Source organism: Sceloporus undulatus, chromosome 6 (assembly GCF_019175285.1).
Source record: "Sceloporus undulatus isolate JIND9_A2432 ecotype Alabama chromosome 6, SceUnd_v1.1, whole genome shotgun sequence".
Taxonomy (NCBI): Eukaryota; Metazoa; Chordata; class Lepidosauria; order Squamata; family Phrynosomatidae; genus Sceloporus; species Sceloporus undulatus.
Window position 1 is genome coordinate 137,639,087 of NC_056527.1, and position 23,174 is coordinate 137,662,260.

The following is a 23,174-nucleotide window of genomic DNA, read 5'->3' on the forward strand; positions in this document are numbered from 1 at the left end:
AGCCTGCGATAAACTGTTTCCACTCTGCCCTGGCTCTGTATTTTTAACTGCCTTGTTGTGCAAATAATCAACAAAAAGTTGTATAGTTAACAGATTTTTAAATTGAGTAAAAGCCCTGCTACTAAGCAGGTTAGGGTGGTTAATTTAGTGGGGAGTGCTATGTATACTGACCTGAAGATGTTTATTATCAAATTATGTCACATCTTCTAAGACTAAATCTGGGTACTGTAAATGGCTTCTGGGGCTAAACTGCAATGGTAACTTTGGGGGAAAAACATATCCTTGCAGGACTTCCCACTAAGAATTCTCCAAGTAAAGAGGCAAATCCATTTGACTGGGATAAAAGATGTGACAGTGGTGGATTACACAGGAACAATGACACCAATACTAAGGCTCTAGTAAATTGTTAAGAGCATGTGAATGGGTCCTGCCAGATCAGACAAAAGGCTTACTTAGTCCCTCATCCTGTTTCCCATAATGGTTAACCATATGCCTATGGGAAGCCCACAAGCAGGACACAAGGAAAGGAGGTTGTCCTTGTGGTTATCGCCAGATGTGGGAGTATATGCCTATCATGGCTACCAACAGCTTTATACTTCAGTCCAGAGAAAGAAGAAGGACAAGCACAACAGTAACATCAAGAACTTCAGAAAGATTAATTTAAGAGATAGAGACTTTACCATTTTGATATAATTCATGTAACTTGGATCTTGGGCATAGGAGCCATATTCATTCTCCACCTGCACAGCAATTATTGGACCACCATACTTGTACTAAGAAAAGAGAAAGGAAAGAAGATAAGCTGATAGCGTACACCTATCTGATCTAATCTATTTGCAAATATATACTGAGAAAGAAGGGAAACAGTTATCATAAGGGGTTTCTGTTACCAATTTAATCATGTGGGTTTACATGGATGGCTAGTCGTGATGGCATGTAATGTCCCTAAGAATAAGGTCAGGAGTGCAGTAATCATGCAATGGCCCATTATGTAAGTGTTGCATGAAGGGGACTATAGTAAAGCAACACACTTTTCAGCTCAACTATCAATTCTTTCAGGGATCCTGGAAGGAAAAAAGTCACCTTCTCCCAACTTGACTTCTCTAACTCTAAAACGTTTTTGTTGCTGTGTGCCTTCAATCTCTTTTTTACTTATGGCGACCCTAAGGTGAACATATCATGGGGTTTTCTGGGCAAGATTTGTTCAGAGAGGGGTTGCCTTTACCTTCCTCTAAGGCTGAGAGAGTGTGACTTGCCCAAGGTCAATCAGTGGGCTTCCATGGTGAGCAGGAATTCAAATCTTGGTCTCAAGAGTCCAACACTCAAGCCACTATCACACTGGCTCTTAAAACACATATACAATGAGTAAAATAAGGGCATAAGCCAATGTGGTGTAGTGGTTTGAGACTACTATGACTCTGGAGACCAAGGCTTAAATCCTCACTTGGCCATGGGAACCCAATGGGTATTCATGGGCAAATCACACATTTTCAGTCTCAGAGTGCAGCAAAAGCAAAAACCCCTCTGGACAAATCTTGCCAAGAAAACTGCTTGATATGGCAACTGTAAATCATAAATGACTTGAAGGCACACAATAATAAGAAGTGTGTACATTTAGAAGCCTTCACGTAAGCTGTTTGCTATTTGGATTTTTTTTACAGGGCCTGAGAGTACTTGACCCAGCACCAATCCAAACCAATGTGGGAATATTAAAATAGCAGATAGTGCCTGCAGACCCAAGGACTACAGCAAGGTATAATAACCATGGTCCACTATAGTGTGGGAGACAGGCTGGCCTCCAACTTGGCACCAACTCTGGTCTATGTAAAATCATGTACTCACGAAAGTAAAGCTAGCATCTTTCAAAATACTTAATGATTGAGACATTAGGGCATCAATCCACTTGTTAGTCTCTATTAAAGTAGACACACTGAATCAATGGAACATTTATAAATGCTGCTGGACAGTACCAGGCTCCCACTGATTCAATGGGTCTCTTCTATTTGGGGTTGTTATATTTAGAGCAATGTCACCTAAAAATAAGAAGGATGAACCGAGGCTCAGTCCAACTGAAACCCTGCCTTTCTGGCACACATAAAAGACTGTCTCAATTAAAAGTGACTGCAACAAGGCATTTCCAAAACCAATCCCAGCAATTTGCCAAGAGAAAAGGAGAGGATGAGCTGTATATCATCTCCTTGAGATGATGGTTGTCTTTCCCGAGTTCTCAGAATCAGTGGCTACTAATATTCCCCTCCCCCACCTCCCATTTGCTACCAATGGTATCTCCCTAGACCCCTACTTGCAAGTGCTTCCCCAAAAGAGAGGAATCACAATCCCACAGCACAAAGGCAGATTTTTTTTAGATAAGCCATGCTCTCACAGAAAGAAAGCAGCAGATCTCCTGAAATGTTTTTTCCTATGTAAAACAAACCATGCAAAAATTAAGCACTTTCTATGAAAACACTCGACACATTGTGTGACAGTCATCATGACGCAACTGTCCACAGTGCAGCTGACTTAACAGAAGTGCGATCACCCACCCTTTTATTTTATTTACCTGAAGAGGAACCACCTGGGGCATCAGGTGATCAAAGTAGTTATCCACAGCCTCTGTGAAACCCCGGTACGTTGTTCTCAACTGCATTTCAGGGTCTTGGAGCAACCAGCTAAAGAAAAGAAAGATGACCAGAATGTGCAGCATAAGAGCACTGCTGGATGCAGAAACCTGTTTAATGCCCATGGGAATCAGTACCTAAAAGCAACATTCTCCCACTAGTGCTCTCCTTTTAAAGCTATCTGAATTGGGTTTAAGTCACCACTACATCTTATGGTAGCATTTAACTGTTCAAGTATGTGATCTGTGAAGAAGTACTTCATTTTCTCAATCCAGTACTGTCCACCACATCTAAACAGCACTAGGTTGGTAAAGGCTGCCATAAGGCTGCTTTTTAGTGCAGCTATGTGTCCGGAACATTTGAACAGAATCTGATACTGACTTCCTTGAAAATTGCCTTGTTTCACTTCCATGAAACTGCTTAAATTTGCTGGTTGTGAGCATTTGCTAAAGGCTGCAATGTTACTTGTGCATCATTGCTGCTTGTGCATGAAACACGGACTTTGGTCAAGCTCCAAAGTGCATGCAGTACTATGGGCTAACACTATATAACTGTTACTCCTGCAACCAAGCTACTTCTTCTTACGCCCATTTATTTTTTTAGGAAGAAGATTCCAACAAGAGGTTGATATTAAAGCATGAAATCTGAACCAATTTATATAAAATTATGATAATAAAATACAATCAACAGACATGCAAACACACAACCCCAAGCCCATATTGATATGGATGTCAATTATTTTTCTGCCATCTGCTCTGAGAAAAAGGGAGGAGAAATCGAAGTATGCTCTTGACATTTCCAATGAAAACTGCAAACAAACATGCCTTGTTTGTGCTGCCTCCTCTTATGGGTGCCTATAGCTATTCTCTCTGGAATGTTATTAACTGCTTTTGTGCTAGGCAGGGTAGCCTGGGGTGGAGTGGGGGGGGAATAAATGCTTTTGCTTTGAATAACTGGGACTAGGAGAGCACAGACCATGAACAAACGTTCCTTTTATTCCTGATGGCAAAAGAAACACTTGGACATTAGACTGCTTCTCTTGCTTCCTCTCTGCTCAGTGCAAGCTTGCCCTTCCCTCCTGCTGCCTCATTCATTACTAACTCCCTTCTTCACATCCCTTTAATGCTGCTTCTCTTTCCTAAGATCACCTCTCTTTCGTCGTTAATCGTTTACTTCTCTCTTTTGCTTTTTAAGTCTTTAAAATGTTTGGGAATTGCTTCCTTTATGACTCCTAAGAGGAAAGGGGTATTTTCATAGGTTCAGGTTGTATACAGTGGTTTGACTGGGAACTCGATAAAGTTGTTGAGAGTTTCTGACAGCAGCTCCTGCCAGACACCTGGCAGAGCCTGACTGGACCCACTATGTACCCTGTGGGATATGGCAGCTGGGCAGGGTGACTGAGAGCAAAATTAAATGTTTCTTAATGTGTATTCTCTATAAGCAACCTGCTTTCCTCCCAGAACATTTGGACATTTCAGCAGTCAGACGTCTAGATTAAGACTATTTACTTTACAATGACCAAAGCATGCTTAATGCCTTTAGGGCAACACCTCTGCAAACACACACTAAACATATGCACACACTAAACCTAAAGAAAGCTGGGGTTTTTTACTTGAAGTTGGTGACAGTGACTCCGGCCCTGGCCAAAAGATGTTTACAGAGTTTATAAGAGAAGGTGGAAGATAGCATATGTATACTGGGGGATATAAAAATCTCCAAGCAGTTTACATTAAAATATACATCTAATGAAATTTTTAAAACAAGTCAAAACCATTTAAGAACACCTTAAAAGCCAATAAATCCTTTAAATTGCTTCAAAAATAATGCAAACAGTGTAGTCATCATTGGCTAGAGAAAGCCTATGTAAAAAGGGATGTTTTCAGCAAGTGTTTAAAGCAGAATAATCATTCAATGGATGGATAGCTCTCCAGAAGTTATTGGACTCCTGTTCAATTTCTTGGCCAGGAGCTACATTCCAACATCTTGAAGGCTGTAGGTCAACACCCTCCTCCCCACCCCAGTTTAAGTGTCTAATACAAATATGCCTTAAATCCCAGGAAGATTAACAAATGGTGGTTTTCAAAAAGAGAGAGACAGAGAACCAGAGTTTGCCAGAGTCACCAATGGATGAACAGAAGATGCAAAAGCTGTAGTACAGCAGGGTTATCAGAAAAGGTTTCCTAACCCATTTGACAGTGAGAAATGTCTTTAGAAACTGTTCCCAGAAGCTTTCCAAGGAACAGACTGAAGGCACATCCACTGATAATGGCTGAACCCTGCTGCTAAGGAGATAAACCCTGGGTTCCCTCAGGATCCTTGAATTCTATGATGTCTCATGAGATGCAACAGTTTCAGAATCTCCAGCTGGCCTACATTCTGATTATTGTTTCTCTGCTCCTTGAAGGTAGATGTATACAGTGAGATTGCAATTTTAACAAAACAAATGAGACCCATAAAATCATACCTAGGCAAACCACCAAGGTCCCACTCAGAGCAGATATAAGGTCCTGGGCGGAGAATCACCCACAGCCCAACTTCTTCCGCTGTCTTAATGAAAGCCCTAAAGAGTAAAAATAAAATAAAATACTGTAAGGCAACAGTCTGCATGGAAATCCCACAGATGGCATGTTAAACTGTAAGAAGCAGCTAGGAGTAAGTATTCAGTTTGGCATGCATGGATCTATATGGATCCCATCAATACAATCAATAAAGACATGGACAATGGAAAACAAAATACAATACCACTTATTTCACTAGTGGTTTCCAATCAATATGAGAATTTTAGTGCTCACTCCATCTTAACTTAGCACAGCTCTCCTGTCTGTTCATTCTCATTCTCCCCTGTCCTCTCTTCTGTTCTCATCTCCTTCTTCCTGGTGGCTGCTCCCTCTACTACCTTCCTCTGTCATGATATGACTATTTGTTTGCTAATATCTGCATTGCTAAATCCTCCCTTTTCCATTGGGCCCCTCTGATACTGCTCTTTTGCAGTCTCAGAGCATTTCAGGCAATTATACCAGGGCTTCAATGCCATCAACACATCCCTCAGCCCAACAGAATATAAGCAATTCCCATACAATACACTGCCCATCTTCTCCACAGGTCCAGTAGGTGCTTTGGGAGCTGATAAGCAAGGCACACGTCTTTTCTTAACCATTTTAACTTGGAAAGAAAAGAAATGAGTGGCTAGGAAACAGAGTATAAGCACAGGCAAGCAACTGCTATTCTCTGCTTTAATTGTGCGACTAAGGCTGTGCCTGCAGTCTGACACCACTTCAATAATGCAGTGTGACACCACTTTAACTGCCATGGCTCAATGCTATGGAATTCTGGGATCTGTAGTTTTGTGAGATATTTAGCTTTCTGTCAGAGAGCTCTGATGCCACAACAAACTACAAATCCAAGAAATCCATAGCACTGAGCCATGGTAGTTACAGTGTTGTCAAACTGCATTATTTCTGCACTGCAGATGAGGCCTGAAGTCCAGGGGAAGAAGAAAATGGCCCTCAGACCCTGTGAAGGTGCACACCCCTGGGAATGATGGACATTTGGGATGATAGATTAGGATGAACACTGAGCATTAAGTAACTTCTGCCCAACTCAGAGATGATTTGTCAATCTTCCAAACCCCAAATCACTGGACCTTTCCTATCCTTAGTTATCCTGGTCAAAGTCCATTCCAGACAGGTCTGGCTGACTCTGAACAACTTTATTTACAAATGGAGTGAGCAAGGTAGGGAAAGTTATGCACAACACATACTCAAGGGAACTACAGGAGATCTCACTATCAATCAAGCTTCTTAGGGAACTGGTTACACCCCACCTTCTACTAATCTGCATCATATCTACTTACACACCCTTTGAAAAATGTCCAGCTCTTTGACACAGAGCACAGCTCTCTCCCAGTCCTCCATAACCTTGTTCTAACTCCACTAACTCAAGTGACACCTAACCATTTCAAATTCTGTAAGCCACACATTCGCACTGCCTGTGTTTTAAAATCATGGTAGATCCAAAGAAAAATAACCCAGCTCAATAAAATTATCACTAAGAAATCCATTTTCACATTGGAGGGATTGGGTTTTGAGGAGCCTACTCCCCATGATGTTTAGATCCCCAGATACATACTGCAGATCCAAGTTTCCACTGAAGTCAAACGTTCCTCTTACTGCCTCATGAAGATTCCAAGGGACATACCTGGAACACAGAATGAATTAGCTGAGTATATAAATAACCAGTTTGAGGTCAAGATGACAAAATGTGGTACTGTCCGATTATCCCTGTACCCTGCCCTGTGTATGTTTTAATGCAGAAAGCTTTAATAAATAACTTCAATACCAGACCTAGACTTCAAAGTCATTATTCTATGACCCCAGGAATCCCAACCAAATTTTAGTCATAATTTATCAACAAGTTCATCCAAATGCAGAATGGACTGTGAAGTGCTAAGAAATACACATATTGCATATTTTAACGCTACATCTCTCTTCTAAATTTTTTAAGTAATATGCATGCAAAATGCAATATGCACATTTGCCTGTACTACTCATCTGCACTCTGCTGATTTTACTAGGTTAGATAATATCATATTTATTAGAAGGCAGACTTCAAATCCACACAGAGAATTAGTAATTAGCCCTAACAGTTTTGACTGGTTGCCACCAAAGAGGAATCTTAAGACTTGAAAGGTACTGCTGTAAACATCGCTTGTTGTGTGCTTTGTACATGATGGATGGGTGCCTCTGTCAAATTCTAGTTTCTGTCTCAGGTTTTTAAGCCACAACCTTGTCCCCTTTCTGCATTAAACCATCATTCTTTTTTTAAAAAATCCTCAGAACAGTCACTGTAAATATTACATGCACACGTTCTGTCAAAAGAAATATTTAAATATAGTTGTGTTTAAATTGTTAAGAAGTGCATCACAACATTCATAAAAATACAAAGTCAAATAGATACCGTACTTAAATTCTAATTTGCAAATTAATTTGAGGGGCAGAGAGGAGGCCTCTTTGTTTCAGAATATGCAAACAGTGAAAAATATCTTTGCCTTTTGTAGTCTCTCTTTCTCTTGTACTGGTGCTGTTCCTTCTTTTCTTATCCTACAGTAGGCCCTTGGTATCTTATAGGGTTTGGTTTCAGGACCCACTCTCAGTAGCAAAATCCATGCATGCTCAAGTCCCATTATGGTGTGGTAAAATAGTGTCCCTTATATAAAATGGCAAAATTAAGGTTTGCTTTTTGGACTTTAAAAAAAAACTTTCAAGCTGTGGACGATTGAATCTATGGATGCAGAATCTGTGAATACAAAGGCCCGACTGTACTGCATAACAGGAGCTGGCTACTTGCAAGAGGTCAGTTTGGGAGGCACAATGTACATTATGCTATGTTCTGGAGTTGTCCCTGGGATTAGCCACAGATCATTTCTGAATTTGAGTACATGAGCAGAGGAAGGAGCAGAGCTCAGTGGAAGAGCACAAACTTTACATATGTGGCCTCCCAGTTTCAATAGCTGCCATTTGAAGGCAAAGGTTCATAAAGACGCTTGTCTGAAATTGTGGAGAGCTGCTGCCAGTCAGTGCACAGAGCACTGAACCAGGTAGACAAACAGCAGCTTCCCAAGTTGCCTCGATGGAACTGCCAGCTAAAAGCAGACAAACTGGACTGAGACTGCAGCCACCGAGCAACACTTACGTTGTGAGAGTGTTCAAGCCACATGCTTTCATTTTCATCAAGCGGTCCTTCCAGTATTCTCGTGGGACACGGAAATAGTGCACCGAACCACCCAAAATGCGGAATGGCCTCTGCTCCAGTACAAATTGGGAGTCTTTGGCCTGTAAGCCCAGGATCCTGCCCCTCAACCTCATGGGGACCAAATCAGTTAAGTTCAACCTAGAACAGGAAGAAAAGATTAATGGTAGAACAGCCGCGGGCAAGAAACGGAGAGCGCCCTGAAAACAGTGATCATTTAAACTGATAGTTAAAGCCAACGTCATGCTGTGAACAGTACAAAGTCATACAACTAAGTGGAAGGGAACTTTAAATGCACATTTAAAGTTCTCACTGACCTGGTAAGCTTCTTTCTGAGCTATATGAGTTCAGATTGCTGACAGGAGCACAGACTATTGTTCTTCCATATAAAAAGACCCCTGCATGTTGAAAACTAGCACATCAGGTTAAAGGATCGGAGATAATTTTCTATCATATACTGTGTTTCTACGTGCAAAGAATTATACTATACAGATCTGAAAGGGCTTGTCCATGCTGCCCAACTTTTGACTCACCAAATGAGCATCAAACAATCTTTTTATTGAATGTTTCCCATAAAGCTTAGGGAGAGCTAAATATTTTTCCCTATTGTCTTCACAACAACCCTGTGAGGTAGGTTTGACCAGGAGACACTGGTGGCCACATGTCACCCAGTGAGTTTCTGGGGTAAGCATTGCTAACCAGGGAGAGAGGGAATGTGATCTTCCAAATGGTCTTGAACTTGAACCCTCACCACCCCATGCCAGCTCAGCCAGTACCAAGGCATGGTTTATTATTTCTCTTTGCATTGTACCAGTTATTTTACATTCCCAAGCTCTCACTGTTTTTCTATGCTATGAACCAAACCAAACCAAAACAGCTTGCAATTAGAGATCTCCAGCAACATTAAGAATGTCCGTTTGCAGCCTTCAGAACTAGATTTTCAAAATGGTGACTGTATTAAAGCAGGTTAATGATAACCAAGTTTTCAGACACAAAGGCTTCAAAAAGTTCTACTGATGTCTAGATTCTGATAGAGCCAACCCATGCTTCCAAGCAAGAGGCAAACATAGAAATAAGAGCTGTAATTGTCCCATGGTCCTTTCCCCGACATAACCCAACAGTTTATTTTTAACTCACATGTGTCAATATTATACAGGCTGCATCTCACTTCTGCAAAATGCTTGGTATTTTGGAATATTTGCATATACTGTACTTAATGAGGTATCCTGTGAATGGTTGAATCCATGGATAAAAAAATCTGTGGATAAGGAGGGTTGACTGTACCCCCTCCTCTCTTCTACAGACTTTTCTGGAACTGTTGGGTGGGCATGAAAGAGAGAAGACTTGATTTCCCAAATGATCAGCATAGCTGCCTGACCTGGAAGGTAGTGTGCCAGGTGGCATCCCCTGCCGTGGTGCCACCTGGTGTGGTCCGTACTCCCCACATCCACTAGTGATGCCCCTGGACACTTCCAAGGCCTTTGGAACTCCCCCATTTCCACCTTATCCACTCATGCCCTCCAAAAAGCCTCTCCTGGTCCCCAATACAGTATGAGGCCCTGTTAATACAGCAGGTCTATAGAGACACGGCAGTAGGATAACCCAGAAACTGAATATGGAAGGAGCCTGAGAGAAAAGTCACCTACTCTAAAGCATATGATCATAGTGAAGGAGAGTTTTGAACTGGAGATTTCCTGGCAACCAATCGCTATTTGGTTGGAAAGTATATAAAATGCTTCTGGAAGAGTCTAGGACTGGCTTTTCATCAATATGGGACAATTTCCATTCTTCTTTTGATGGTGCAGGAATTTAGGGGAATTACGGGGCCACAAAAGCCCCTCTGAGGCCAGCAGCATGTGGCCTATGGGCCAGAGTTTGTCCATAGGAACAGTTTATTGTGGAACCTAGGCAGATAATAGTAAGAGAGAGGGGAGACAGAAATTCTGTTGCTCTTTGCATTCTCAGGTTCTAGAATTATATATTAAGCATGCACAATAGGAAACAAGTTACACCGAACAGTGCAAAACCATGAACACAGTTTAAAGAGCATTCCTAGGCTAAATTCACAGGGTTTAAGGGGAAATGTCACAGATTAAGAAAAAAGTCATGTCTCTAGCATGGCAAAGAGTGAACCTTTCACTCTTTGTCATCTGAACCTTTCGAGGGAAAGGGTGGGATGGGAAAATTTGCATTCTGAGCTACAACATGGCACCAAAAAAACCACACTGAACACTGGGAAGAGCTGGCTACAAAAGCATAGGTAGTACCTCTGAACCACATCATCCCCACAGGCCTCTGAAACAACGGGAAGGCACGGATAATACCTGAAAAAGGAAGTCGGGATTAAAGACAACACAACAGAATCACAGGAAACTCAACCAGAAGACATCTTGATCAATTAAACAGTGTCCTCCTGTCCCTCAATACTTTCGAAGCCCTATATTCCTGGCACTTTGGGTTTCACTGTTCCAACTCGGCTGGTGCTGTTGGCCCCTCAAGATCTCACAGCAGTTTATTGATTTAGGAAACTTTTATTTATTTCTATCTTTCAGAACCTACGAGGTTCCATATTGCCACAAGTCCCATTATAAAAGAAGGAGATACCGAAGAACCCAGACAAACCAAAGATTGATACGACAGCTTAAAAAGGCATCAAAGATGTAGTAGCAAAGACAGGTTAGATCCAGGACACAGAATAAGTGATAAAGTGCCAGCCTGTCATGCATCACAATTCTGTGGAGATATATATATATATATATCACAGACACACACACACACACACACACAGATATCAAATGCCACCTGCAAGCACCAAGGTCAACACAAGCTACCATTAGCCTGCTGCAGGAAATAATTCATTGCTGCAGCAATCCGTCTTGCTTTGCCCATTACTTTTTATGATAGACAAGGAATGGCTATATTATGTGCAACACTTATCTACAGCCCCTTAAATCATAACCAGCTAGAGGTGGCATTGCTCCCTCTCTCCATTTGAAGGCTGCTGGGGAACATCTCCTCCTGGCATGGACCGATTTGGCATGGCAGGTAAGCACCACACACACAAATACGTGCATCCACAAAAATACAGTATGCCCATGTATAAATGCCAGCTTGTTGAGTCACCGTTGAGTTCTGTTTAAATGAAAACAACTCGCTCAACATTATGACATAACATTTCGGCTTTTTAAAAACAAGAATCGCCACTTCTGGGGTCTTCTAGGTATGGCAGTTTTCAATTTTTGGATGATTTAGAAAAACAACAAAACAGAAAAATCTGAGGACTCCAAAAACATCACTGGGAGCCACAAACAATCCAGGGGAGGTATAATTCCCATCCCTGTACTCAAGTGTACACAACACCTGATTGCAAATGTAATAATGTGCTTCTTAGCCTTTCCTTCAACCAACTAAGGGTAGCATGCATGGATATCCTTACTACAGAATCACAGAATTGTAAGACCCTTACAACAGCCCTGTCAGAAAGGGTAGTCTGAAAGAGAGTGACAGTTCTCAAATCAGACAGGGGTTTTCTTAGCTGAGGAAGGATTAGAACCTGGAACTCTTTGACAACCACGTCAAATTTAAAGTGAGAATTAGACCGAGGAGATATTCGAGTGCTAGAGTGCATCACCATTTTGAGTAGTACTGGTGTAAATGAGCTGGGCATGGGTTGAAAGTGCAGGGCAGAACACACATTTCAAAAACAAAGAATAGATAATAACAATGTGGGACCTACAACCAACGATTATGACTCTCTATTTCAATAGCAACAACACTCAGTGGAAAGTGGATCATACCTCAGTTAATTTAGGACTGAATCCAATGTTATTCCCAAAACTGGAGTAGAGCCATTTGTTAGTCATGATTTACATAAATCCCATTGATTTCAATGTGTCTGCTCTAGTTGGGAATAAAATGAATTAAGCACTAAACCTACCTCACATTGCTGTTGCAAAGATTACACGAAAGAGCTGCAGGAGGACAATGGATGCTGCCCTAACGTCCTTGGAAATAAAAATCCAATTTAAAAAAAAAATATGCTGTTAAACCACACACATTAAACTGACCGAAAGCCCTAGACGTTAAGAACCAATGCTTAAAAAATACAGAACAATGTTCACCAAAAACATTTTTATAAAGAGAAACTATGCATGCACACTGAATGCATTTGCAGGCAGGCCAAGAAGAGGAAAATATACCCTGCAGCGGTTGCAACACCCAGAGGGCATAACACCACTGATCAATTTTTACTTAAGCTCTGACAGATCTTGACCCGCTATAAATTGTGTGGAAAGGCCTTATGACACACATTTCCTCCCTAACCTCTGGGCTGTGTGATTGCTCAGCTTTAACAGAAGAATGCAGGTAAGAAAAGCTTCCCTGTCTCAGAAAAGAATAAATCCAGGAGCAAGAGATGACAAGAGGCCAGGAAGGGCACAAGCAGACTGAAAGGTGATTGCGAAAGGGGAGGAAGAAATAGGACAAGGCCAGCTCCAGGAATGTGCTGAGATTTGTAAACTTCTGTTCTAGCTAAAAAGCTCTATATGCATCCAGAAATTTATGTGCACATATCACCAGATACACTGAGAACTACTGGCATAAATCTGAGGCATCCCTGTACCTGCATTTGAAGAGATGATACAGTGGATTCACACTGTATTGCTTTGAATGGGACATGTACCCTCATGAATTTAATTTTCTTTCACAGTCTCTTACCTTGTTTACAAGGGACTGCAGATGGGAGATCCAGTGCAACTCTATGGTTAACACCTGCCAAACGTTGACCACAGAATTGTGCCAGAGAACTTTAAAATGCCTAGAGAAGTCTTCTCTCTGGGAATCTCTAGGTCTTCCAGCGAAACTTCTGGTGGATGTTGACCATCAAGTCACTCTGGAGAACCTATAGATTCCTTGAGAGAACATATTACTCAAATGCGTGAATAATCAAATCCCGCGTAAGTCAAAGCCGCAAATGTGGAGGGCTAATTTTAGAGTTTAAACAGACTATCTGCAATTTGATGGAAACACTAAGGGCTAAATCCATTTGTTCATCCCAGCTTAATTCAACCCATCAGTCCATGGACCTAACGTAAGTGTTGTTTTACCACTAATTCATTGGGTCTCTTTCTAATTGCAACTAGCAACTGGAGTCAACATTAAGTAACTTTTTAAACAGTTTCTTTACGCACAGTTGATTATTTCCTCAATTCTTTCATGTCTGTCTTACTGTTCTGTTTGCTCTGGGTAGGGCTAACAGCAGATATTGGAGCATAGCCTGTTAACTTGCTGGAGAAAATATTGCCTGGTTTACAGATGAATAAGCATGTTAATGGAGGATGAATGGGTCACTCTGCCCTTTCTCCACCAGTCCATCTGGTTTCCATTCTGGTTGGTGCTCATTTTCCTGAAACTTCCACAGTAACCAGCCATCTGCTGGGGATGCTTCACCTGCTTTTACCATGCTAGGCATGGGAAGAGAGAACTTCCCTTCCTCTGAAGACCGCTAGAGAAATAGGAGACCAGGTTTTTGGCAGGCTTATTCATTGGGGTGTAGTACATTAGCATTAGATCAATACAGGCTGAGTCTCTCTTATCTGGACTTCCGAAATATGAAATACCTGTAGTCCAGAATCCAAAATTATCCACACGGGTGGCTGAGACAGGGACACGTCTGCTTTCTGAGGGTTCAGTGTACACAAACTTTGTTTCATGCACAAAATTATTTTAAAATATATTGTATATAAAGGCCCCATACAGACAGGCCAAAATAAAGCTGCTTCGGGTCACTTTGGAGGTATGCTGTTTAAATAATGCATGCATCCTAAGAGCCCGGAAGCCATGCCAAAGCCACTCTCCAGTCCTAAGGCTTGGCTTCCAGACTCTTAGGACACATGCATCATTTAAACAGCATACTTCCAAAGTGACCCAAAGCAGCTTTATTTTGGCCTGTCTGTATGGGCCCTAATACTGATTTAAGGCTATGTGTATAAGGTGCATACAAATTAATTTCATATTTAGACTTGGGTCCCACCTCCAAGATAGGACATTATGCATATGCAAATATTTCAAAATCCAAAACACTCTGAAATCCAAAACACTTCTAGTCCCAAGCATTTCGGATAAGGGAGACTCAACTTGTAATAAAAGTTTAGAGGTCCTACAGAACTGGCCATCAAGCATAAGAGCATGCATAAAACACGTAAGGAAAATAAGAGGGGCCCTTCTAGAAATCTAAAAGAGATGCATTATACCTCAGTGTGAAAGAACATTTCTTTGAATAACAACAACAACAACGCTTCACAACAACAACACTTCTTTGATATAGGCCATAGCTTGCTTGCATTATGTACAGTATATCTCCAGTGCAACACTGGAAAACAGACAAAGAGATTGCAAAAGTTATCCGCTATTAATTACAGGACATTTGTTCTAAGGACTGGAAAACAGTTTAGATAAGCCATCTTTAAAGGTCAGTGTGTGAGTGTACAAAAATCTGTTGTACAGCGGCAGGTGAGAGAGAGAGAGAGAGAGAGAGAGAAAGAGATCTTTAAAAAGACGTCATTGCACAACCAGAAATCTGGCACATGCCAGAAATAGACTGACACATGGCTCCCGCATGCCCCATGCGCCTCAAACTACTCGGCACAAGTAGCAAGCAACTTCTCTGTCTGTCTATGGATTTTTCAATATCATTGCTTGTAATATTACCCACAAAATAACAAAAGAGGAGAGTTGATGTACTAGCATTGCCTGGCTTTAAGGCCAGGATACATGATTATAAAACCACATAAAATAATGTGAGCACTAATGCATCCTGTCTTTCCTTTCTCTTATCAGCCCTAGTAAAAAAGAGATGGCTCTCTGGAGTCATAAGCAAGGTGACATGCTATTTTATTTCAAATTAATTCATGATGGAACAGCTACCATTACAAACTCACAACGCAGTCTAACACCACACTCCATAAACATGCTCTGAAAGGGGAGGGATTCTTTTCTGCCATGATGTTGGAAATGCAAAGACAGTAACGTCTACAATATATTTAGGCTGCAATTCCATACAAATTTAACTGGGAACAAATCCTTCTGAAATCAACATGGATTAGTTCTGAGTTGACATGTTTAGAGCTGGGCTGCTAATCTGCTTTAAGTGTTCATGGAGAAAATATACTAGGAGAAACTTGAACCACTGCATTACCCAGATGGCAGTTCCTAAAAAATGACCCTGAATTTAATTGGTTTCCTTATGGGGATTTTCTTCTACGTTTGCCTTGGGTTAAACCTGGCTAGGTTCCATCGTATCAATCTAAGTGAATGTGCAAACTCCAAAATGTAGTTATTTATGACTGTGGAAAGAAATGAACACACTAAGATATAATAAATATGTGCATTCCCTCTCCCAGGCCATAATAACAGAGGTACCAAAGAATGATAACTTGCAGAATAGTGAAACGTAAATATAGACCTTTATAGACTGGATACAGAGATTTCATCTCAAAAGAAATTGCTTCTCACTATAAACATTATAATGCAAGGGACGAATATGTAGTTGCTGAATTGCCCATTCCTTCACAGTTTACCTTTCTACCCTTATTAGTGGCTTGCTATAGCAGGCAGGAGTAGAACTTGGAAAAGTTACTTCACTGGAATATTGGAAAAGGTTACTTCACTGGAATATAGCCCTCAGAATCTCGATGGTTGAGAGATTCTGGATTTCCCCCCCAAAAAAATCAGATTTGCAAACAATCACGAGGAGTACCTCTTGGAAAAGTTACTTCCGAAGAATAAGATTGCAAGAATCCCTCAACTCACCAGGTCAAAGGATTCTGGAAGTAATACAGTGGACCCTTGTTATCTGCTGGGGTTTGGTTCCAAGATCCCCAGATAACAAAATCCGTGGATGCTCAAGTCCCATTAAATATAATGGCATAGCAAAATGGTGTCCCTTATTAAAAATGGAAAATCAAGGTTTGATATTTGAAATTTATACTTTTTTTGAATATTTTCAAACTGTGGATGCTTGAATCCGTGTATAAGAAATCAGTGTATATAAAAAGGGCCGACTGTAGTTCAAAAAACAAAAGTTCCTAAATATTACCATATATACTCAACTATAAGTCGACCTCATGTATAAGTCGAGGGCAAGTTTTGGGGCCAAAGTTATGGATTTTGCTATGGCCCGTGGATAAGTCGAGGGTAAAATTTCGGGGCATATAGCAAAGACCTAAAGGATGAAGCAAAGCAAAACAGTGTCAAAGAAGTTATAAAATCCCATCAGATGTAACTCTTTGTGCTTACTCTTAAGACTGATGGACAAGAGAGTAGAGGGGGTCAGTGCTTCACATATTATACTCTTGCTTTTTACCAGGATATGGTTCCTTATTTTAAATAAGAGTTAAGATACAGTACTTACATTGACCCATGGATAAGTCAACTCAGGATTTTTGGGGTCAATTTTGTCAGCTGAATTTCTAGACTTATACATGAGTGTGTGTGTACACACATACACACATACATATACACACACACACACACACACACACATACACATACATACAGTAGGCAAAGTGAGCAAACCAGCATTGGATGTACATCAGAGGAGTGTTTAAAACGGACATGATCTCCATGCTTCAGGGGTGCATCTACACTGTAGAAATAATGCAGTTTGACACTACTTTAACTACCATGGCTCCATCCTACAGAATCCTCAGGTTTGTAGTTTGGTGGGGCGCCACCAGACTTTGGCAAAGAACACTAAAGACCTTGCAAAACTACAAATCCCAGGATGCCATAGGATGAAACTACAGTGCTAAAGGTGGTGTCAAACTGCATCATTTCTAAAGTGTAGATGCACACTCTAGGAGGTTAAGAGAAATGTGTGATGAAAACGAAACCGTGGCCCCATTAACAACAAGAAACAACCTTTATATTTAACAACTTATCTGCTAGCCAGGGCAGGTAAGTAAAGAGAAGAAGAAACGATGTTTGTCATCCCTCCACCAGGGAGTAAAAAAGAAAGCAATCTTCTCCTCCTCCTCCTAGGTCCCCAAAGTGACTTGTTACTATGCTTGCTGGAAATGTGGTCTGTAGGGAAATGCAGATATCTTTTCCCCCAAGTTAACTTCTGACAGTTACAAATAAGGTTGAATGAGAGGGTCTTAAAGGGGGAAAAAAGAGGGGGATTTTTGTTAGTTCATTGCTAGTGCAAAATTGTATGCGATCTGAAGGAAAGGGTGCGTAAGAGAAAATAAAGAGGGAAAACGTACGACAACAGGAAAATAGAAGTGTCAATGGGAGGAAAACATACAAAATAAAATGTGAACAGCATATATAAATGTTGCTAGTAGAAAAGTCAAAACAGATGTGTTAAGTAATGAAAAGAGATTGGAATAATGGAAGTAAATGGAAGATCTATAATGGAATATGTATGTGTGTGTGTGTGTATGTATGTATGTATGTATGTATATCAGGATTGTTATTGTACTGTGCCACTATTGATTTGAAACTAAAACATGAGTTGGGTATGAAACTGTGTGGAAAACATTTCTGGTCCACCAAAAATGTCTTACTTTTTTGCTTTTCTGTCCATGTCCACAAATAGTCCAGAATAATGCTGACGATAAACTGTTGGCTTTGGGTAACAACTGCAAGAACATCATTTCACTTACTTATTTTGAATGCTCACAAAGGAAGAACAACAATTCTACTGTAATTTAATGTGTAAAAAAACAATTTGAAATCAGTTTTAAAATACAATTTAAAAGCTAGCAAACGTAACGTCAGGCGAAGGCATGTTTCTCTTCTCCTGGTTAGTCGGCAAACTCCTTATTACAGTATTTGCAAGGAGAGGAAAGGATGCAATATAATGAATATATTGATGGGGTGAATCCAGAAAGACACTGAATTCCTCCTTTAAAACTGGTTTGGATTCTAAATCGACATCCCCACAATCTGGTCCAGTCACAGATGTACTTGACTGCAACTCCCATCATCCTCCAAAGCTGCTGGTGAGGATGGTGGAAGTTGCAAACCTTAAAGAAACACAGAAGGCTCTCAGAAAGAAAGCTATGGCTGCAAGCACACTGCAGCATTAATCTGGTTTGACACCACTTTCACTGCCTTAGCTCAATGATATGGAGTTCTGGGATTTATAGTTTGTTGTGGTCCCACTTCTGGTGCCACAACAAACTACCGTTCAAACTGGCGTCAAACCGGATTATTGCTGCAGTGTGGATGCAGCCTATGCCTAACAAACTTGGGGGGAAAGCATATAGGTATCAAGAACAAAAAGGTAACCGAAGAATACAAAGAGTAACTGCTAATAATATAACAAACTGAAATGATGCAAACCAAAAAATGTTATTATTTGAGAGTTTAAATAATTAAAGATAATTTTAATTGTTGTTTGTTTTTTTAAATCATCGCAATGCTTTATTAACATTTTAATAATTTAATTAATTTGTTTTATTTATATACCGCTATTCCAAAGATCATAGCGGTGAACAGCAAGTAAGCTAATTAGCAAGTAAGCTAATTTGCCCCCAACAGTCTGGGTACTCATTTTAGCGACCTCCTCGGAAGGACGCAAGCCTGAGTCGAGCTTGGGCCCTTTTGCTGGTCTTGAACTCGCAACCTTGTGGTTTTGAGTGAATGGCTGCAGTACAGGCATTTAACCACTGCGCCGCCAGGGCTCCTTTTGTCTTGTGAGCCGCCTTGGGTCACTTGTCAGGAGAAAGTGGGGGCACAAAAGTTAAATACATCAGTCGATCGGACAAATACACACATTGAAACGATCCACGTTTATAATCCCTATGACCCTGGAGGCTGGGGTTCGAATCCTGGTGTAAAGCCACACTCTCTCAGCCTCGGAGGATGGCAATGGCAAACAACCTCTGAACAAATCTTGCCAAGATAGGGTTGCCTTAGGGTTGCCGAAGTCAGAAAGGACTTGAAGGCACAAAACATGTCCAAAAAGTACCTTTTTTGTGCATTACTTCCCATTTTCATGGGAGCATGGGTTTTCCGATTCCCGGTCTACAGGCAAAGTATATTGGTTACAACTTCCTAACAAACTCAAGGGAAACCATACAGTATAGGTATTATAATATGATGATCTGAAATTACAGATCTCATCCCACCGCTATTTTATATACAAACATGGCCACTCTTTTTTACCTTTGCCATTCTATAGTTTCATCTCTAAGCAAACATATCGATTTACCTGCCTCCATTTATTATTATTATTATTATTATTATTATTATTATTATTAATATCAACATTTATTCATAGAGCATTGTAGAATTTGCACAGCGCTTTTTTACAGTCGAAATCGTAATGAAATGAGAATAGAAACCTACTGAACAGCGTACATGATTGGGAATATAATATAATTGTTATTAGTATTATACTAATACTACTAATAATAATAATATCAATATATTATTAGTAGTAGTATTATAGTCCAACACTCAAAACCATTAAGCCATGATTGAGAATATAATTTTTATTAGTATTAATTTTATTATATATTATTATATATTATATTATATATATAATATTATATATTATATTAATATAATGATGATGATGATGATTCTTATATAATAATTATTATTATTATTATAGTCCAACACTCAAAACTATGATTAGGAATAGGCAGCCTTCAAAACCAAGAGCCAGTTGATTTTGTGGCTTGAGCGTTGGACTATGACTCTGGAGGACCGGAGTTCGAATCCTGGCTCTGCCACTGAAACCCACTGAGTGACCTTGGACAATAAGTCACACTCTCTCAGCCTCAAGGGAAAGCCATGGCAAACCCACTCTGAAGCAACTGGCCAAGAAAACCCCATGAATAGGTTTCCCTCTCAGGGTCTCCATGAGTCAAAAAGGACTTGGAAGGCACCCAACAGCACCCTCTAGACTAGGCCCTTCTGGACTGCAGCTCCCATCACTCCTGGGCAGCAGGGTGCTGGGAGCTGCAGTGAGTTGCAGTCTAGCTGCTCAGAAATGGTTCCCCCTCAGAATGAAATGGACCAGCCACAATCCCTCTCTAGTGGGTCTCAACCTTTGGTCCTCTCTAGAGTTTTTCTTTTTGCGACTTCAACTCCCAGAATCCCTGAGCCATGAGCAGAACGACCGGGGCTTCTGGGAATTGAAGTCCAAAACCCCTGAAACCCAAAGGTTGAGACTTTTCTGAGGGAGAAGAGGGGATGTGGGCGTGGCCTGTGCGGCAGGGGGCGTGTCCCGATTAGCATACTTCTCCCGGGCCCCGCCCCCTCGGCCTCAGGGTCTCCTTGGCGGCCCTCGCTCACCTTCGCACGACGACGGCGGCCAGCAGGACCAAAAAGACGGCCCCCAGGACCCTCCGCCGCCTCCGTCCGCCGCAGGTCCACATCCCTGGAAGGGCCCCGGCCTGGTTACCAAGGACTCCGGCTTCTCCCACCATTGGCGCACCGTTACCAAGACCGGCTCCTCCCATTGGAGGAGGGCGGGCCCGGCGCTCGGACGCCATTGGAGGGAGCCGGGTGGGGGGCGGGCCCTGCAGGACCCGGACCCCGCTCCCCGTTGGAGGGCCGCCCTGTCCGTCATGCCCTGCGCCCCGCCCATTCCCTTGCCTCAATTGCAGGGGAGAAGAGCATGCTCTGCGCATGCGCAAGGAAAAGGGCCCTCTGCACATGCTCTAGGGATGGAACAATGTAAAAAAATGGCATTCTGCACATGCTCAAGGGATAAGACATTGCAAAAAATGCACTTTGCGCATGCTCAAGGGATAAGACATTGCAAAAAATGCACTCTGCACATGCTCAAGGGATGTGATAGCTAAAATAAAGGCACTCTGCATATGCTCAAGGGATGTGACATTCTGTAAAATAGCATTCTGCACATGCTCAAGGAATAAGACGTTGCAAAAAATGCACTCTGCACATGCTCAAGGGATGTGACAATCTTCACCAAGGCTGCCCCTGCATGAGTAAGCACTAAATATTTCTCCCTTCTTGGCAGGCAACTCTAAGGATGGGCACCAGAGAGGGCATCTGGTGTTGTTAAGCAACTTATCTGGAGCTCAGAAGAACTTATTTACTGTATTTGCTTGTATAAATTGTTTATGCATTTTATGTGTCTTTGCGTAATTTTGTAAATCACTTTGATCTTTTTGGAAAGGTGGTATATAAATAAATGTATTATTTTAAAAGGCATTCTGCACATGCTCAAGGAGTTTGGTGCTCTGCAAAAATGCACTTTGCACATGCTCAAGGGATAGGACATTGCAAAGGGGCACTCTGCACATGCTCAAAGGAAAGGACATTGCAAAGGGGCACTATGCACATGTTCAAGGGATTTGGCATTCTGCACAGGCTAAAGGGATTTGCCAATCTGTAGGAGAATGCTCAGGGGATCTGACATGGCAAAAGGGCACTCGACATGCTCCTTGGAGTTGGCACTCTTCAAAGGGACACAGCACATACTGAAGGGAATTTGGCATTGCTGAAATGTGCGCTGCACACGCTCTGGGGTCTAACTCTGCAAAAGGGCACTCTCAGGGGGGGTTGGCATTGCAAAGGGGGCGCATAAGGTATGACCCTGCAAAAGAGCACTCTGCGCATGCTCTGAAAATGCTCAGGGAAACAGACTTTTGCTTGGGCTGGCTGCAGACGTGCACTCTGCGCGTGTCCAGGAGCTGGTTCTTCTCAGGTGGGCGCAGTCTTTTGTCCCCCCACGCAGCCACATCCAAGGCCTACGAAGCCTGTTTACCAAGGCAAAGTCCAGTGGGACTCAGGCCAAGATGGCGCAAGTCAGTCCTATGTTTTTCTGACTTGTGGCGGCTCTATCAAGATATTAACAAGATTGGTTCAGAGTGGGTTTGTCATTGCCGAGGCTGAGAGTGTATGACTCACCTAAAGTCAACCAGTGGGTTTCCATGGCCGAGCCAGCATTCGAACCCAGGTCTCCAGAGCCCTACTCCAACACCAAACCACTACAGCATGCTGGCTCTCATAACAGAAATTTAGCCTCATAGGAAGATAGAAGTGCCTCAAAATGGCCTAGATGTCTATATAATGCTTGATTAAACCAATTGATCCTCCCTGGATGGCAGAATAAATTAGCATTGCCCATCCTGCTCCTCTAGGCCTAATAATCCCAATCTGGATTAGGCCTAGAAGAGTGGGACAGTATCCCAGATTGGGATTATTAGGCCTAGAGGAGTGGGACAGCAGGGTGACCAGAGGCCCTCCTTTTCCAGGACATGTCCTACATTTCACCCTCCTATCTGGGAGGAATTTCAACATACCCTCCATTTTGAGCATGACTAAGAAGCATGAATTTATATTTGTTTTTAGCTTTCATTTCGTAATCCTCTACATTTTCCTCAAAGGTCCTACATTTTGCAGCGGCTCATCCTCCTTTGCAGTTACAAAATCTGGTCACCCAGGATAGGCAGATATCAAGATCTTTGAGGGCTGAAACTCCCAGTATCCCTAGCATAACAAATGATGAAGAATACTGGGAGTTGCAGTCCCAGAATCTGGAAATGCTGCATTTTGCCCATGCCTGGTAGTCAAAAGCATATTTTAAATGCGCCAATATATTCTGTGTGTATGTGTTCCCTGTTGACTCATGGCAACCCCATGGATTTCATAGGATTTTCTTAGGCAAGGAATACTCACAGGTGGTTTTGCCCTCCTCCTCCTCCTCCAAATTATAACCTGGTCCCCCATCCAAGTACTAACTAGGGCTGACCCTGCTTAGTTTCCAAGGCCAGACAAAAGATAGTACCTAGTTTAGGGTAATTAAGCCAGATATACAGTTTT

At 41.7% G+C, this 23,174-nt stretch overlaps 1 protein-coding gene across 5 annotated transcripts in view; it reads right to left on the reverse strand.

Moving 5' to 3' along the window:
- Window positions 1-20,890, reverse strand: part of LOC121934474 (beta-galactosidase-1-like protein 2) — a 62,230-nt gene extending 41,340 nt beyond the window's left edge. For 4 of the 5 annotated variants that reach the window (XM_042475009.1, XM_042475006.1, XM_042475008.1 and 1 more), the window contains exons 1-7: window positions 20,676-20,890; window positions 10,634-10,690; window positions 8,310-8,507; window positions 6,747-6,815; window positions 5,083-5,178; window positions 2,561-2,669; window positions 681-773 (exon numbers count right to left, since the gene is read on the reverse strand). In XM_042475009.1, the coding sequence (XP_042330943.1) occupies window positions 681-773; window positions 2,561-2,669; window positions 5,083-5,178; window positions 6,747-6,815; window positions 8,310-8,507; window positions 10,634-10,690; window positions 20,676-20,875 (822 nt within the window). In that variant the 5' untranslated portion in view covers window positions 20,876-20,890. The remainder of the gene's footprint in view (window positions 1-680; window positions 774-2,560; window positions 2,670-5,082; window positions 5,179-6,746; window positions 6,816-8,309; window positions 8,508-10,633; window positions 10,691-20,675) is intronic. The other variant, XM_042475007.1, reaches the window with a different exon arrangement.
- Window positions 20,891-23,174: the final 2,284 nt, after the last annotated feature.